Here is a 17,803-nt window from a genome sequence, read left to right as displayed (position 1 = left end):
AGCACAGTCAATTCACCAAGCACCAAGGAACCAGATGTGAGCAGAAGGTCAGCTAGACTTAATGCTCTGTGCTGAAAAGTCTTGCTGGTCTCATCTCACACATAAACCCCCACCACCCCAAGCTGCCCTTTGATCTCAACAAATCCATGATATATTCTATTTCCTGCAAGCTGAAGAAACTGAAACAAGTAGCAGTGCTTAGCAGAAACCCGGAAGCACAGCATCTTGTCCCCTATCATATTCACACAGTGTTTAAAACATTCAAATATAGATATTTTTCCTACAGAAAAGCAAAGATGAAACAGAGATGTATCATCGCTTCCATTTCAGAGCCCCTTCATTTCTTCATCCAAGCAAGAGAAAAGGAGACATAACTCCTGAGACTTGCTGAAACAACCCTCACTGCAACCTGCAGCTGCAGAACCAGAAATTCAACACTACTCCAAATGTCTACTATAATATACTATCAAGACCTCTGTTTTGCTGTCACTATGTTGCACTGACTCCCCCAGCTCTAAACCCCACTAAAATTTTACATCTTTAAATAATAAAATCTTAGAGAAGATGCAACCATACAGAAAGGGAATCCTCTACTATCTAGCACAAAAGCAGCAAACAGGGTCCTGCAGAAGTAACTAGAGATACCAAGATACTAGGCAGAGGTAATTCTAAACCCAACTACAGATCATAATAATAATAAATTTTATTTCTGCTGTCTTGTTTAAAGGTTAGTTTGAAATGCCTTTAAAAGGTCACAGCTATATGTAAGGAGCTGTAGGACCTCTCCACAGGGACCAACTGCTCAGACCTCTGAGGGGAAAGCACCAGCGCTCCAGGAAGAGGAAACCACCTGAACCCCGAGGGCAAGGAGAGCCCAAGGGCAAGAGCTGCTTGGGTGAGGACAGCCCCGCGTGCACAGAGCGTGACCCGGTGTTCCCAGCAGGTGAGCCAGGGATTGCGGCTGCTGCTGCTCCTGCCCGGCGTGGGGCACAGCCAGCCCTGTCCTGCCTGCCAGCAGCCAGCCCACTTGGGGCTGGGGACAGTGGCTCCCCTCCAGTGCCTGCACAGGAAATGCAATGCAAATGACAGAAGATGAGAAGATAATGCCGAGGATGCTGTCAACGCGCCTTACTGACTCCTGTCAAAATATTTTACCTAGTAGCTTTATAACCCATCATTTTCAAACTACAGCTCAGCATTCTGACACCATTTTGACAGGCACCTTACAATACCTAAAAGATAGCTTGATCGATGTTAAAAATGTTTGGTACAAGAAGTAGCCAAAACTGTGTTTTTCTGAACAGTGACCAGAGCAAGCTGAACAGCTGAGTTCATTACCAGCCCACAGGGGGGCTTTTTGGTATTGCTTTTTTGTGCAACAACTTGTAAGCCATTGACAACTTCTACCGTGCACTCTAAACCCCGTGTATAATATCATAAGCCGTTGTTTGCCTTACTCTCCACTGTGTCTTCTGCCTTCACCCCCCCCAAAAAAGGCAAGATTTGATTATCTCCGCTGCATCAGCCAAGACAGCAACACCAGCTGTTCTCATTGTGCAGCCTCTTCCTCACGGCCTACATGTTAATAACCTGATCATTCCATTTTCTCCTTCAACTGCCGGCTGCAGCACAGCGAAGAGACAAAAACCCAGGCCCATCTGCAGCAGCTGTAGGCACTGAACTGTGAAGCCACCAGGGATTTATAAACTAATCTGTAACACAACACTGCCTTGTTTTTACAAGTGAGAGGCCACATTTGTGCAGACCTGATCTTTTCTTGCAATAAACTAGGAGGTCTGGAGGGTGGGGGGGCAAGGAAAAAACAAGGTATCTAATCATTTACTTAGGGAAAAAAACCTCTGTGTTATATTTTCAAAGTGTTTTGATTGGTATTTGGACAATCTCTCAGCCAGGTGAAGTCTGCATTTTAATGCGGTTTGGCCACATCCCTTACCCTCAGTTCTCCTCTTTCCACTGCTCAGAAATCTCCCCAAACTTTCTCTTTTAGAGAAAGATAGGAAGAAAATCTCCCAGCTCTGCAGTGTTTTCTCAGGGGTTCCTCCACACAAAGGAAATAATTTTTGAAACGGAAAATAAACCATCTGTAGAAAAAATCAGCTCCTGTTTCTCCCTGTTTTCAGTGATCTGAATAAGTCTTCAACCGAACTCTTTCAAAATGTTTCAAGCAGGTATGTTTAACACCTCCTGGGGGATGCTGCAGCATGCAGACCCATCGTGTAACAGAAAACAGAGAACAAGCCTTGCACCTGGTGGAGCTGGAGCCCATTGCTGGGCAGGTCTGTGGGAGGATGCTGTGCCTGGCCCTGGCAGAAACCAAGCACAGCTCGGCAGGGCCACATCCCCTTCCCAGGGCTGGACAGGGCAGCCCGATGGCGACTGCCGCACTTTGATTTATCTATCCCGTTATAATCAGGGCTCATTACAATCACTTAGAGCAACACTACAGGCCTCATTACAGACTAGGCACTCGTTGCCATTAGTCTTTAAGAAGGATAGCGCTCAATTTGCCTGGCAACATGCGAGGTCCTGACCTTGGAGCTATTAGGGAAAAGATTAGACTGCAGTGTGACCATGTGTGCAGACATGAGCAAACCAAATTAATTTCTGGCAAAGGGAGAACCAGGCAAGGACCCTGCCATCCTGAGGACACCTGAGAACTTCTCCATTCCCCAAAGGAGATAAGCTAATGGCACGTTTAAAGGAGCCTGGTTCTGAAGGTGAAGCACATCCGTGGTATTTAGAGAGATATTAATCCAGTTTCCCCACAAAGTATTTGCTTGGCTGATCAGATTAAGGGATCTAGCCTTCAACAGCACACCCCCACCACAGCAGGCCCCAAGAAATCTGTGATACTTCACAGCCTCAGACATATTGCACCATGTGTACCCAGCTGCTACAATAATTAGCTTATGAATGTATCAGCTGGTTCTGTGATTTTTATAAATAATAACTAACCTACAGAGCAGAAAGATTTCCATGAGCCTAATATTAGCAAGAAATTGCAAGGTGCGCCTAACTGAATTGTCATTGTGCTAAATGCCCTGTCTTCCCTCACGTTGTGAGGGACTGGATCTCCCCCAACACCATTTATAAATATTTATTTTCACAATGTATTTGTGTCAGCTTTCTTCACAAGAGCCATTATTCGCTCACCCCCACACATACACACGCATACCTACTGCATGCATGTGTACACTTATCTGCATCAAGTCTGTCCTTTCACTAATCTTTTTCTATCCTTCCCTCTCTTTATTCAAGCATTCATTCAGGACCCTCTCTATCCATCTATGGGGCTGTTTATTAGGCAATAGCTTTGACTAATATGTGGGAAAACACAGCATGCCGCAGCTTACTCACACGTTCTTTACGGCTGCAAGTAACTCCCTTCCCCATGCACAGATGAAAAATCTGCATCGGCTTTTTAAAATTATTTATTTAAATAATCTTAGCACGCCATCCAAGAAAGTTTTGCAGTACCAGGCAAAAAAAAAAAAAAAAAAGTGTAAATGTCAAATAAAACAGTGACAGATGACAGTATTCTCTATTGAATAGCACCGTTTCTTCGTGCATGTTCAATGAGAACTCATGAATTATTAATATATAAAATCTCCTTTTACTGTTAAAAATCTCAACTTGGCGTTTTTTGGTTACATTTTTTTTATTTTCTTTTATTTATTTCTTTGGGGTCTGTGTATGTTACACAGAGCTTTCCAGGAGAATTATTTCATTTGAGAAATGCTAACATACAGAAATTTTTGGAGCTACAGCCATTCACAGTGAATTTTCATCTATAGCTAAATTTTTTGGCATGAAGGAGTAAAAGTGAAGGAGACACTATCTCACAATCTTTTCCCCCACTCATCCACATCATCTGAGCTCACTGCCTTGCAAGTAAATACAACTTCTGTGAACATATCCTGAAAAATCTAACAAATACCACACCCTTCCCCAGACCCATAATACACCGTGCTTCTGGTCCTGCCTCCCCTGCACATCACAGGTCTTGCTCCACTGCACAAACAGCCCCCTTGGCTGCCACAGAGTTACCAGAGTTTGATACACATCAGTGTCAATATGGGCGGCAGAATCCAGCCCTTAATGTCAGCTTCTAAGGTTCTCAAATGGGAATGTCTTCCATTAAAAGTAAGAGGAGGAAAAACAGCACTATTAAAGGATGCTTTTGCCTCTACATTCAGGCACACCCAGTGCTTGTGGTTACAAGGAATTTTGCTCAGAACTTCCTTCATTTCACCCCAAAACTTCTAGAGGCATCAAGAATGCAGCCCAATTTAGCTCATTAAAGAGAGCTGCAGAGAAGTGCTGTCCTCTATTCTTGCTGTTCTCATGAGACAAGATAAACATTTTCTAAGCATTTTGTTTGATAAAGAAAATAATATCATATTAATGTCCTATTTTTAACCTCTCTCTCTGTCTTCTAATCAAATACATTTCCACATAGCTAAGCAAACAACAACAAAAATCTGCAGAAAGCCAGCCATTCCCATTGTGCTTTTATGCTGTTAAAGAAACAGCATGCTTAGAACACAAGCATGAGCCTTGGCGCCCTCAAATCCCCTCGAGGACAGCTAGCTGGTGCAGCAATCCTGAGCCATATCCTCTGTCACTCATCCCAGAGCCCTGTTTAGCAGCTTGACCCTTTCACTTTTGCTGGGCTTACCCTGGAGCAGGGCAGGCTGCCCTGGCAGCCAGAGGTACCAGACTACAGTAAGGTCAGTTTTTCCAGTACTCAGTGAAGGTATGCACAAACACATTGACCCCAAAAACTGCTTCCTGCAGATCTGCTGCCCTGCAGTCTGCCAAGGACCGAATTTCTGACCCAAGGACAAAGCAAGCACATGGGAAGAGTTCAGGCTCACAGTCATGCTGGGGTACAGGCCCATGTTTACACTTTGCCAAAAGCCACTGCAGGAGGTGGCAGTTGGGTGTCCACAGTGACTTAGTCACAGGCAGCTGTTCTGCTTTGAGCATGGATAAACCCGCAGCTTAACTGACCTTGTGTTTCCCTGCACTTACATCAAAATTAATAACAATAATAATAACAATTATAATAATAATAACAACAATACAGTTAGTTTTCTTCACTGACATTTTCTAGGGTCTCCAGTGAAAGCATGAGTAGGCAAATGAAGAGTTTTTAGTAAGAGTGATTCAGGAATAAATCTCAAAAATAAATGTAAAAGGCCATTTCCTCACCCACATCATCAGTGCAGAAAATGTCAACATATGTGACAAAATAAAAAAAAGCAGCAATGATTGACGCAAGTCTTGAAAGATTAGTAAAGAAATGCTGCATTCTCTAGAGAAGGCTCCCTTCCCACATGGGATCACAGGAGTCCTCTGAACAAACTTCCTCAGCATCTCTTCTCTCTGCTCAGTTTGGGACCCTACAGTGTGAAATTAGCTAGGTAATATGCAGCTCTTGTACCTTAGTCGCCAAACTCTCTTACCATGAATCCAATAAGTGTCTATTAAAATAAATAAACCCCCTAATGATTCAAGATAACCTAATCAAGAAAGCTGAAATGGATAAAAGACTAACTGTAATGGAGAGTTCTGTCATGGCTTCAATGAATTCTTGATGAGGGCCGGGGGAGGGGGACTGAACCTGAGAAGCTTTACTGGGAGCATTTTGATACAGTTCAAGGTTAATCACTCAACAGTCTGGATTTTCTGAAATGCTTGGTACTTTTCCTCCCCAGAAAATTCAAGGCAAAATGCAAAACACTTTCATGAAGGCCAGTTTCTCACTAGCCTCACAAAGCATGAAATTATACAAAAATTATACAAAAAAAGAATGAGATACATGAGCCCTGAAGTACCTTAGATGCATGGAAATGCCAAGTCTGCTTACAGCTCTTGGCCTCAGAGGGAAGGATGCTGTGCACTGAGGATATTTCCAGCATTCCAAGTTCAGACTAGCTTCTCCCCACACTAGAGAGGAAGTGTGGGCTTGTGGTTAGGGCAAGCAGCCCACCATCAGCTCCCAGATCTGCCAAGGACTTCATGAGAAAAGCCCCAGCTCTACAATGTCCCTTATTCATTCAGCTGTTGAGAGGCCAATGCACTGCTGCAGATGCTGTCACAGAATCACAGAATAGTTTAGGTTGGAAAGGACCTTTAAAGGTCTCTAGTCCAACCCCCTGCAATGAGCAGGGACATCTTCAATAGATCAGGTTGGACTCTGAGCAACCTGAATGTTTCAAGGGATGGGGCATCTGCCATTTCTGTGGGCAGCCTGTTCCAGTGTTTCACCACCCTCATTGTAAAAAGTTTCTTCCTTATATATCTAGTCTGAATTTACCCTATTTTAGTTTCAAACCATTACCCCTTGCCCTGTCACACAAACTCTGCTAAATAAGCCAAATTTAAGGACTGAAAGGCTGCAATGAAGGCTCCCTGGACCCTTCTCTTTTCCAGGCTGAACTCTCTGTGCCTGACTTCACAGGAGAGGTGCTTCAGCATTTTGATCATTTTTGTGGCCCCCTCTGGAATTGCCTCAACAGATTGAAGTCCTTCCTGGACAGGGGACCCCAGAGCTGGATACAGCACTCCAGGTGGGGTCTCACCAGAGCAGAGTAGAGGGTCAGAATCACCTTTCTCAACCTGCTGGTCTGGTCACATTGCTTTGGCTGCAGCCCAGGAGAGAGTTGGCCTTTTGGGCTAAGAGCACCCTTTGACAGCTCTTGTCCAGCTTTTCATCCACCAGCATCCCCAAGTCTTTCCCAGCAGGGCTGTTCTCAATCCTTTAATCCCTCAGCTTTTGCTGATACTGGGGCTGACCCAGGTGCAGGACATTGCACTTGGCCTTGTCAAACCCCGTGAGGTTCATATGGGCCCACTTCTCTTGTCCTGGATGGGGGTCATGCTGTGACTGCATATACAAGTCTGTAAAAAATGAGCTCTAGTCCAAAGGTACTTCAAAGAAATTCTAAGTTCAGTCAAGGAGAGAAATATCTTTCTGTATTTCCTCCATATGTGACAAGAACATCGAAATACCAGCACAGCAGATACGCCCCAGATGTAGAGATTCAAAGCATCATAAAGGCTGTAAGAAGTGCCCTATACACACACACACTATATACACTACACATCTTCACCACCAGCTGGTTTTTCTAGCTGCTGTTCATCATCACTGGAAGCTAATTAGTTTAAGGCCACAGAAAACACCTATTGTAAGCTAAAAGGGAGAGAGAAGGCATCCCATCCTATCAAATGAATACAAGGGAATGTAAGCTGGGAAGGAGAGAGGGAAGGATGAAATTAAGGGTTTCTAGCGCTAATCCTTCCTCAGAGTGACACTGCTCATTCCTCTTGCAGTGCCTGTACTTCCTTCTTGGAGGGCAAGAAGGAGGTAAAGACATGGGAAGGTGGCCATGGTATTGAATCCCACCTAGCGTGAGATCCTACTGTGGGCTAACACCCTCCTGGGCCAGAGAACTGGCAATGAGGCAGGGATCTTGACATGAAAAAGAAAAGTCAGAGGAAAGGCAAGGAACTGTCATAGTGATTTCCATACATAGGCCTGGGGTTTTTTTTACCTGAAAGGCCTCAACTGAAGGGCTTTTCTACCCCCAAACTCAAACCCTCCTCAAGCTTATCATTTGTTTGCTTACTTTTCAACATGGTGAAGATATAACCCAGAGACCGAGCTTTAGTAGCTTAACATTTTTTCAGATGTTGCTCCAAGGGGTCTCTCTTGCTTTACTGTGGTGCAACTGGAACAAACTCCAGTCCCTTGAAAAGAATTTCAGTTTCAAGGCTATACATTTTGTTTTCACTGGACTGGTGAAGGTTCCATTTGCCCTTCCCAGGGCTGATCCCCAGCAACAGGAACCCTGCTTCCCCATACCACCCCAGGCTGATTAAGAAGAGTCTCTTGCCCTGGGAGAACTGTGGGAAGTCTGATCTCCATGTTCATACAAACTCTGCCCTCCCTCAGACTGTCAACAAGGGCTCCAGCCAGCTGTGCCCACTATTTATTTTGATAGTGACTGTTTATTATGAACAGAACTACATTCCTAAACTCATTTTGCAAAGACTAAGAAAAACAATGTCTGCTGAGCACAGCACAGCCTCTGATAGGACTCTCACTAGCAGAGGTCAAAGGGGTGATGCTGCTGCTCAGCATTAGTGCAGTGCAACCACACAATCATGGTGGAAATGGTTTTCCTGGAGTTGTACTGTAGAGCATTTGCAGAACTGAATGTAGAAACCCATTTTAAAGACCAACAGTCCAAACTTGCAGTAATCCAAGGCCAAAGTCTCTGCCTGTCCCTCTGCCCAGCTCTGCACACACACAGGCCGACCAAACCTCTCTGAAACAGCACACCAGAAACCTGTCTTCTTGCGAATTAAATATAACCAGGGGAGCCCAAAGTGTAGACTGGAAACCAAATCCTTGTGTTCCAGACACACTCAGAAACATTCCCAGTGTGCTAATACAGGTCCCACGTTTAGCCACTAAAAAGGGCACTAGCAGGCAGTATCCCCAGATAATCCTGCTGTCCACCAGGTATATCACTATCAGCTGGCAACTAAAACAGGAGGGCAGCTTTGGAGGCTGTGTTGTGAGGGCACTGAGCTCTCAGCTCCTGCTGGCTTCAAAAATTCAAAGGGATGCACAGCACTTCACAAAGGCTAAACATACCTAGATGTAAGTTGCAAGGAAAAAAATGCATATTGAGGTAAATAAGTGATGAAAAAGTCAATGTCTAAATTAATGGCTTGAAATCTTTATGAAGGTGGATTCCCTTAAAGAATTCTCACCATACTACCTTGGTACCTCCATGAGGCCCTGAAACTTGCATTTATATTGACTTGTGAGCTCTGTGATTTGCAGCCTCAGTTTCTAGAAACTGCCCTGCTCTTCAGTTGCTGAGACTCTGCCATGACTTAAGAATGAAGATGGTTACTTGTTAAATTAGAGGTCAATTAACTCCACCAGCAGATGATGCCACTTGCAATAACTGTTCTCAGTGGGTAACACTCTTCCTGTATGGAGACAGAGGAGGAAATGAGGCCTCCGTTGCCTCTGGATGTTCTCTCGGGTACATGACATACAGCCCTGTGTATAAAATGTCAAAACATCCCTCTCAGAGATTCACTGCCTGCTAAAACTGTGAAGATCTCACAGCACCGTGGATTGCTGTTGACAGAACAGCAGCGCCCAACATAACGCATGCCTTGTTAGCAAACTGGAAGCCTCTCAGTAGTCTGGGGTGAGGGAATAATAGGAGGAAGCCAATGCAACACAAGCCAGGCCTGTGGAGAATGGCAAGTGAACGAACCTTGGCGGAAAGTCCAAGCAAAGCCTCAGACTAGTTCTTTTTTCCCCCCTTTCAAACTCTCTCTTCTGCAAACATGGGCAGTTTTCAATGAGTGCTTCCCACCATGTAACTCAGCTGCTGGAATCAGCATCATTTTCACCAGAAATGCCCACAACTGGCACAGCTGGTCTGTGCCAAGCACTGGGGACACCCAGCTGCTGGTTTACACACAAGCTAGACCTAGGGCAACACGCTGACCATGACACTGGCTCTCCCCTATGCAAGCAGCTGTGTCCTTGCTTTTGGCACTGCTCCGGGCCACAGAATTCCCCAGCCAGCGGCGGGACACCACAGGCACACCAAGCCAGGCCAGGGGCAGGCACACAGGTGGGCTTTGAAGCAGGGGGAGGCCCTGTACCACTGTGGTTCTTGGCTGTGGCTTCTCTGTCCCTGCCTTCCAGTGCCCCCATGAACTACTTTCATGCTCCAGCAGAGCGCTATGACATCTCAGCAAGGCGAATGCTGGGCCATCCCAGGGAGCCAGTACTGCTTTGGCAAGGCTGTGAAACAAAAGAAACATCAGCCTCAGAAACGCTTCTTTATTCGCTGCTGCTGAAGAAACAAAACCTTTATGTGCAGTAACTTTGTTTTAAACAGTAACATTTGTGGATCCTGTTCTTAACCTTTTGCATCTGGTGTTCAAAATCTGCCCTGCTTTTTTTCCACGTGAAAGACTACGGATCTTATTTTTGTTTTGGCGCTGGTGTGCAATGCTGCCAGAGAAGTGCACTCAAGCTGGCACAGACCAAAGCTGGTGAGCCACCCGAATTATTGTTGGGTGGTTCAGTCCCTCTCTATTTCAAGAAGCCTCTGGGTATAATGACAGGAAGCTTGCAGGCAATTTTAAGGCAAACCTCAGAGAAGCTGGCATTCAGTCTGTGTTAAACACTCCTTATTAAAAGCTGTCCAGTCCGGATTCTGGGTGGAACTTTGATATCTGCATGGAGTAAAGAATAAGGGGCACGTTTGCAAAATCAATTGTGCAGTTTTTATATTTACTGCACGTTTACCACATATGTCATTTATTACACAGTGGAAAACCGTTAAATGCACAGTAGTTGTGCCAAGTGGCATTATGCTTTTAACAGCTTTATTCGTTTAACAGCTCCAGTTCTCATTATATTTTGCCATGTGGTACATGAGATTTTTATGCATTTAACAGTTTAAGAGGGTTCCATGGTATTTTCCTTTTATGTATTTCATAGTGAGCCTGGGATTTGGTTTGGGGGGTAGAGGGACTGTAACCCCTGTACCCTGACAAGAGAAAGCAAAAGGCAAAGAAAATTAATGATTAATCAGATCTCCATGTGTCAGGGCACAAATACCTGTAACAAGGACAAGGCTTTCCCATGTGTTTTGATAGCCTTTGATGCTTTGTTTTTACACCTTTCAATTGCTTATTTTACATCTATTTTAATGACTATAATGTTGTTTCCCTGCACAGGGGAAAGTGTGTGTTTTTCAGAGTGCATGCACCTAGATACTCCTATCCCACTCTCTCACTGTCACATGCACATTTGTGCATTTTTGTGTGCATATTGATGCCCTCTCCTAGCACAACTGAATAATTTCATCCAGGATCAGAAGCAGCTCTTTTCACTGAGTAAACAATTCCTTCCAACAATCTCCAATCCACTTGCTGCCCTTCAAAGAACTCTGTCTGTCCTCCTTTCCACAAAATCCCTTCTGGTGAATTATATTTTTTTAAAGAGTTGGATGAAATTTTTAAATTAATGGATTCTCTTCAAGAATTTCACCCCAGCCTAGGTTTGCCCACATGTATTTTTTACACCCAAGGTAGAAATGAATCCAGGATAACTCACTGCAGTGCTTTCTCATGGCTTTTTGTAAAAATGATTGGATCCAATGTGAATTATTCACATGGCAATACCATATGCAGCACATAGAACATGCTAAAAAGGAAACACCTGCCTAATACGCCGTTTCCCATTGCCTTCCCTCAGTTAGCCACTTAAGAAAGCAATTTCCTTACCTGCTGCATGAGCAGGATACCACCATTTTGGAAGTTCCCTGTCCTTCTAGCAGAAGTGTAAGTTATATATCACACGTGGGAAAAGACATACATGTTTGTACAAAAGGGGAGAAAAAGCTTGGCTGTGAGCTGACCCTTTCCTCAGCCTCTTTTAAAAGGGAAAAGGAAACCACTTAAGCAGGCAAAAGCCAAACATGACAGGTTCCCCAGAGATGAAAATTATTATTATTGTAGGAACAGATGTAATTTTATTGGTGGGAGGAAGAGATGGATCTAGTCCCAACCCCAGAGTTTGCTTTAAAAACAAAACCCCAGAAAGCCCCACAACAATGAAATCCTCTATACCACTCACCTGACTTTTATTGGCAGCCACTTTGGCAAACAGAGCTTGAGATACCTTGGCCCTTTTCATCTCCTGTTGGATCTCATCATAAATGGCAGCTGTGATGTTGACGTTGGCGCTGTCCGCCTTAATGGGGAGGTCTGTTGTTGGTGTCGAGGTTTTGGCCTACCAAGAGACCATGAAAATAATAATTAAAAAAGTGCTGCTTTCAGCCCAGCCATCTGTGCAGAAATTATCAAAGGATTTCAGTCAGCTGATGCCAAACCGCATTAGCTACAGAGGGACACTTCCTGTCCATTATTCTAATCAGGTTAATTGTGATTGGAAATAATTGCAGTGCATTCCTATAGGACATGCAAGGCCCTGTCAACTCTCCCCCTCTCCTTCTCCCAGCATGTTTATTGAGCAGCTCAACAACAGGATAGGTAGCTGGGGCACTGGGCTGCAGGCAGGCGCTGACATTGGCTTTGCCAGCCAGCTACTGCAGCACAGCCATCAGGCTCTACCTTCTCCCCCCCTCTCTAAAAGTGGCCTACACCTTGGAGGAAGAGCCAATTCTCCCAGAAAAAATGAGTAAATGGGTAGAGGTCTCTAAATAATAAATTACTCAATTTAATGTACTCTCTCAAGTCTCCCTCATCCTTTATTAAAACTATACGTATGTCACTTGAGTATGTATGGTTTCCCAGCCTTATCATCATTATGCTAGCCAGACAGTCACCTAATTTCACCTAGGAAATCAGTGGAAATGAAAAAAAAAAAAAATCATTTCATAAAGCTGGGCTTTGGCATGCCTTTGATGTGCTGCCCTCACTCTCCTAAACTCATATTGAGATTTTGTGTATTCCACTGCACTCCTTTTAATTGAATGATTTCCCATCAGCTTCTATGACAAATGAAGGACAATAACAGACACTGCCAGTACTTTCCCTGGGCTGGACACCCCTACAAGGCTTCTATCAACATGGTTCAGAAGACTGCTACAGGATGTTAATTTTAAAGCCCCTTGGACTGGGGATCCGCAGAATGCACTGGCTGGTGAGGGAGTGAGGGCACTGTGATGCTCTCTGAGTGCTCCCAGCACCAGCTGCCCCTTGGAGACAGATCTCATTTACTTTCCCAAGCTCAAAGAGGAGAGATACCAGGGCTGATCACTGCACCCCTTACACCTTTTAAGGGAAATATGGGTTACTGATATAAAATCTTCGTTTTGTCTTGAGACGTAAAGCTCTTAGGAAAGAACACAACCTAAATGGCAAAGCTCACACTTCCCAATAGATCCAAACCACCCATACACCCCAGTGACACTCATATTGGTCCAATTATGAACCTTTTCAGATGGATCCTGTTTTTGTGTCAGAGTTGAAGTCTGCTAGAGTACATCTAATGTTAATTTTTAACTAGGCAGACATGCCCAAATGTTTATTTGTTAATGGGAACGTTAACTAGGCAAAACCAAACCTTCTGAACTTCTTTTACTGTTTTGTTAACTCTCCAAATCTTCCTCTTCCTAACCTCTCTTTTGTACCAAGGCCACTTTAATAATGGAGCCAAAATCCAATCAAGACAACACTCTTGACTAATCCTCTTCCTTATCACTTCCAGATAAAGCCTGAATCTTCTCCCCTTCCAGGCTCAGCAGGCACTGCTCTAGGCTTGTTCCTCTCCTGTCATAGGCAGGACACATGCAGAAAGGGCGTAAGATTTTCCTGCTCCCTAAGGCCAGCCCCGTGTGCAGGCAGAGGCAGCTGGACAGCAGCTGGAGCAGAGCATGACCACCATGCCCTGGGAGGCCCAGGCTAAACCACTGCCATCCACAGGCCATGAGCTGGGTACAGTCCAACACAGGGACCAACAGGGACACCCCGCCCTGAAATTCAATGTTTACAGATAGATGAGAGCTAGGGCCGTTGTGGGAAATGTAAGAAAACAACAAAGAGTTCATGGAAAGGAAAAGGACTGTCCAAGTCTGTCAGGACTGATTTAATGGAGATTTGTCAGGTATAAAAAAGTCTTCCCAGGCACTGGAGCCTTTGGCTAGCACAGCAGCCGAGGTCACAATGGCCTCAAAGGCTGTTATGGATGTCTGAGATCCTGAAAAGAAAAAAATTAGCATGTAAAAGAAAGATTTACAGTATAACTCCATCCTGCATGGGTCTCCCACACTTCTAGGTCCACAGCCACACATCAGAAAAAGGCCTACCCTGCACACTCTGAAAGCTGCACCATTTTTTATTTAATCACTGAAATAGGAGGGGCAAGTACCAACTGAAAGTATCACAGTCACTAAAATAAAGTATTTCATGTTAAAGGCCTAGATTCAAAATTGGTCTTGATACTAAGAAGGAGTTCACCACTATTGAAACATCTTGTTGCAAACAGCGGGAGGAAAAAAAAAAGTGTTTGCACCCACAGTGCCAGAGCACTGCAACCCAGCCCCTTACTGCTGGGGTTCTGTGTGACCACAACAACCCCCAACAGCTCAGAGCATTTTCCTCACAGCAACTGTACCCCATTTTCTGGATCAATGTGCCATTCTCACCTTGAGGCAGGTCCTGAGACAGGGGTATCACAAAAGGGTGGCTTTGGGGCTGCCTCAGAGTCAGGGAGAGTTGAGCTGGGTTACTCTGCATGCCCTTATACCTGCCTGCATGACAGCCCCAGCACAAGCATTTCCACAGGTATCTGCCATTCCTCTGCTACCCAGCACACTCAATCCCAAAAGCATTGCCGCAGGATATTGGTATCTATGGAAACCATGTTTCCAATTGCCCTTCCATCACCTTCTCTGGCACACTAACACAGTTCCTGCAAGGCTGGTACAGCTCCTACCACTGCTGCCCCAAAGCGCCCCGCTCCAGGGTAGGTAAGAGAGCTGCCTGGGGAGCTGACGATGCCGGGAATCGCCGCGCTGCCTGTGAGGACGGCATTTGTCTCGTCAGAACTAATACCAGGCATATGGGGAAGCGCAGTAGCCGTGCTGCCTGCCCAGGAGCTGGGAAGAGCCTCATTTGCAGAGGTGTCCAAGTTGTCAAAACAGCACCTGTGCTGACTGATGCTGGCCCTCTGAGGGCTGGGGAAACGTTATCAAGCGGGCACAAGGCGAGCACTGGGTACACAAACCTTTGTGTGCTGCTTTTGCTCATCAAAAACCTCACAATATTCTATTGGATTTTTTAAGCTGAAATAAGGCAAGTATGGGCTGGTTTATACTTCTAGAGTACAGTTTTCTAGCATAGCAACATTTAGCTCTTACCAAGGCAGTCAAAATTTCCATTATTTTAAATTATGTTCTAGCTGTGGCTAGAGCACGAGAAAATGGCATATTTCAACACAGGAATGAAATGGGGCGAGAGATACAATTTTTATTCTCACCGCATCACATCTAAACTCTCAATTTCCTTTCAGTGCTTGATTCTAGTGCAAAACGTATTGCATTAAATATAAGCAGTAGTAAGCTAATTCTTTAATGAATCAATACCAATGCAGAAAGTGGGTACACTATTTAAATAGTGAAATAGTGTACCCATTATTAAAATCCCTATCGATTTTTATTTTCACTTGAAGGTAACTAAAAAAGGTAAGGAACATACAATGAGTTTCCCATGTAATGAAAATTCAGTGTCAAATTTGGGTTGGCAGGAGAAGCTTGCTTTCAGTGAAAACAGTTCTTTTCATCATTTATTGCAGTGAAGTGCACCTGCATGTCTGGGTTAAACTGAACAACCTCAACAGTTTCTACAAAATCAACGCACCTTCCCTAAGGATGGTCAGTTTGAATGTAAAACTTCACTCCCCCCAGCAGTGCTTGCTTGCTTGCTTACTTACTTTTAGCAGCTGTGACTGCAGAATTCAATGAGAAGTGCTCATTGCTATTATTCAAAGGGTTACACGGGCCCATTTACTAAAGATCAGAAAAGTGCTAGAACTGACCCATCATGACTGCATTGTTAGAAAGTTCAGACTCAAGTCAGGCAAATCTCATGACAGGAGTTCATCATCAGCCCTGTGCAAGCACCCTCACTTTCCAGAGTAAACATCTGGGACTGCATCAGCCTAGTACACAGGGGGATGACTACTACAGTGTAGTATGTGGATGCTCTTTCTTAGTGCAAAGGAACAACCTACCCAGGGAAGAGTGGGCGGCAACAGCACCTTAATAGACACATGCAGTTAAGTCAATGAGATAACAGCTGCTTGGGAACTCTAAAGCAACATCTTCCTTCCCAGCACCCTGTCCATCCCCACTTTCTGTACCTCAAACACTTACTCGTAAAAACCTCTAACTCAAGGACTGATTTCCTATGCAAAATATGGAGCACAGTGTTTTCTAACAACTTCTATCTAATACACTATCGACCTCTGTTCTCTAGACACTTTTTATTGCAACATATATGAACCAGAAGCCCAGAAATTTCCTCTGTGTTCTGAAGAAGGTAATGGACACAGCTAAAAAGCTACATGCACTGTTTTTCTGTAATATATTCTATAATAGTCATTTAATGGATATGTATCAACAGCCTGTATGTAATGCCCACATGTACTCTTTCAGGCACTAATGTTACATACTCTTGCATTTATGGCACTGATTAGAGCTACAACAATCATCACAGTGTCTTGCTGAAATCCACTAAATGTCTCTTAACAGCCACTCCAAAACCTTACAAAAGATTTTCCACAATTCATCTGGGCAAGGGGAGCAACAGACAGGAGAAGGGTGGAAAGAAACTCCTTCCCTGGAATAAACCACACAATAAACAGGTAACAAGGGAGTGCATCTTACCTGGGGTGTTCTGGAGGAGCTTGGGCTGCTGGCAGCTGAAGACACCATGCTCACATTTGGGTTCATACTTCTCTCTCTCTCATCCTGATAGATACGATCCCGCTCCGAGTCAGGCAAGTTGAGGAAATTCTGCATTGCCCTTAAGTTTACCAGGAGGGACTGGGAAGCTGTCCTAGGGTCTTCTTCTTTACGCAGGATCTCTGACAACAAACCCTGGTTTAAAAAAAAAAAAAAAAAGGAAAAGAAAAGAAAAAAAAGCCAGTCATGTGTTGATGGGTTTCTCTGGTTTTTAAAAATTTGTTTAGTGTAACCAGCTGGGTTGCAATACTGACAATCTACATCAGAATCTCATGGGCTCTCCCTGAGGGGATATTTTGTAGGAAAGTGTTTGTCTTCTGGGGGCTGGGGTTTATTTTGGGACTGTCCTATTCTGGCACTGTAATAAGCTTCTTAGTATGGAGATGCTGGATAGGAAGGTAGGTGCACTGGTTAGAAGAAACTGCAGTTATCACCAGGTGCTTGCTGCAAATATTTTAGGAGCTGTTAGATCTCTCTCTCTCTTTCTCTTTTTACTTGAAGCTGGGAACACTTGGCAATCCTGTTCATCTTTGACAAATCTGCCAAGGTTGGTAAATTTAGTTTCGACATTTAAACAGTGCAGGAGGTTTATAAAGAAAAATGTTTGGCTGGGTTTTGATGTTACAGTCCGCTCATTTCAGTTTGGACAGTCATTTCTGAAAGGAGAAAAATGAAGCAATAATAAAACCTGAGAATCTAGCTTTAGGGATTTAACCCATTCTTTCATGCCTCATTTGAAAATACCACAGGCTTCACATTGCAACTGTGAATGAACACCATATTAATGTAGTTTTTGCAAAAGCCACAACACAGCATTTCCAAAAAATAAAGAGGGGAAAAAAAAAAAATTTGAGAGATGGAAATGCTATTAGAAGAGGCTTAAATCTAATGATGGGATTAAATTTATGCATAAGTGCACGCACTCGCACTCAATAGTTCCATGGATTATCGGAAAGTTAAAGCATAGCACACAAGTCTGGATCAGGGCCTACAGAAACTGTCAAGGACACAGTGTGTGCCACCAGCTTCCCCCAGGCACTCCCTCATATCCGACACTTCACAAACTGGGACTTCATTCCAAATAGCAGGAACAGCAAATTCCTGAACTATACCTGTTTTAATGTACTGGTATGCAAGGAAGCAGAGAGGGAGCATTTCTGCTCATAGAGACTGTTTGCATCTTAACATATCATTATGATATCAAAATGATATCTTACGTTAATATGCGAGGCTATGTG

The 17,803-nt window shown here is 44.1% G+C and overlaps 1 protein-coding gene across 2 annotated transcripts in view; it reads right to left on the bottom strand.

Moving 5' to 3' along the window:
• The window catches only part of SATB2 (SATB homeobox 2), a 132,867-nt gene that overhangs the window by 24,985 nt on the left and 90,079 nt on the right, over positions 1-17,803 (bottom strand). For both annotated transcript variants that reach the window (XM_039555439.1, XM_039555440.1), the window contains exons 8-9: positions 16,488-16,700; positions 11,714-11,869 (exon numbers count right to left, since the gene is read on the bottom strand). In XM_039555439.1, the coding sequence (XP_039411373.1) occupies positions 11,714-11,869; positions 16,488-16,700 (369 nt within the window). The remainder of the gene's footprint in view (positions 1-11,713; positions 11,870-16,487; positions 16,701-17,803) is intronic.

The sequence above is a fragment of the Corvus cornix genome, chromosome 7, assembly GCF_000738735.6.
Source record: "Corvus cornix cornix isolate S_Up_H32 chromosome 7, ASM73873v5, whole genome shotgun sequence".
NCBI classification, from domain to species: domain Eukaryota; kingdom Metazoa; phylum Chordata; class Aves; order Passeriformes; family Corvidae; genus Corvus; species Corvus cornix.
Note: the sequence above shows the minus strand (reverse complement) of the source record. Positions and strands in the feature narration are given on the sequence as shown.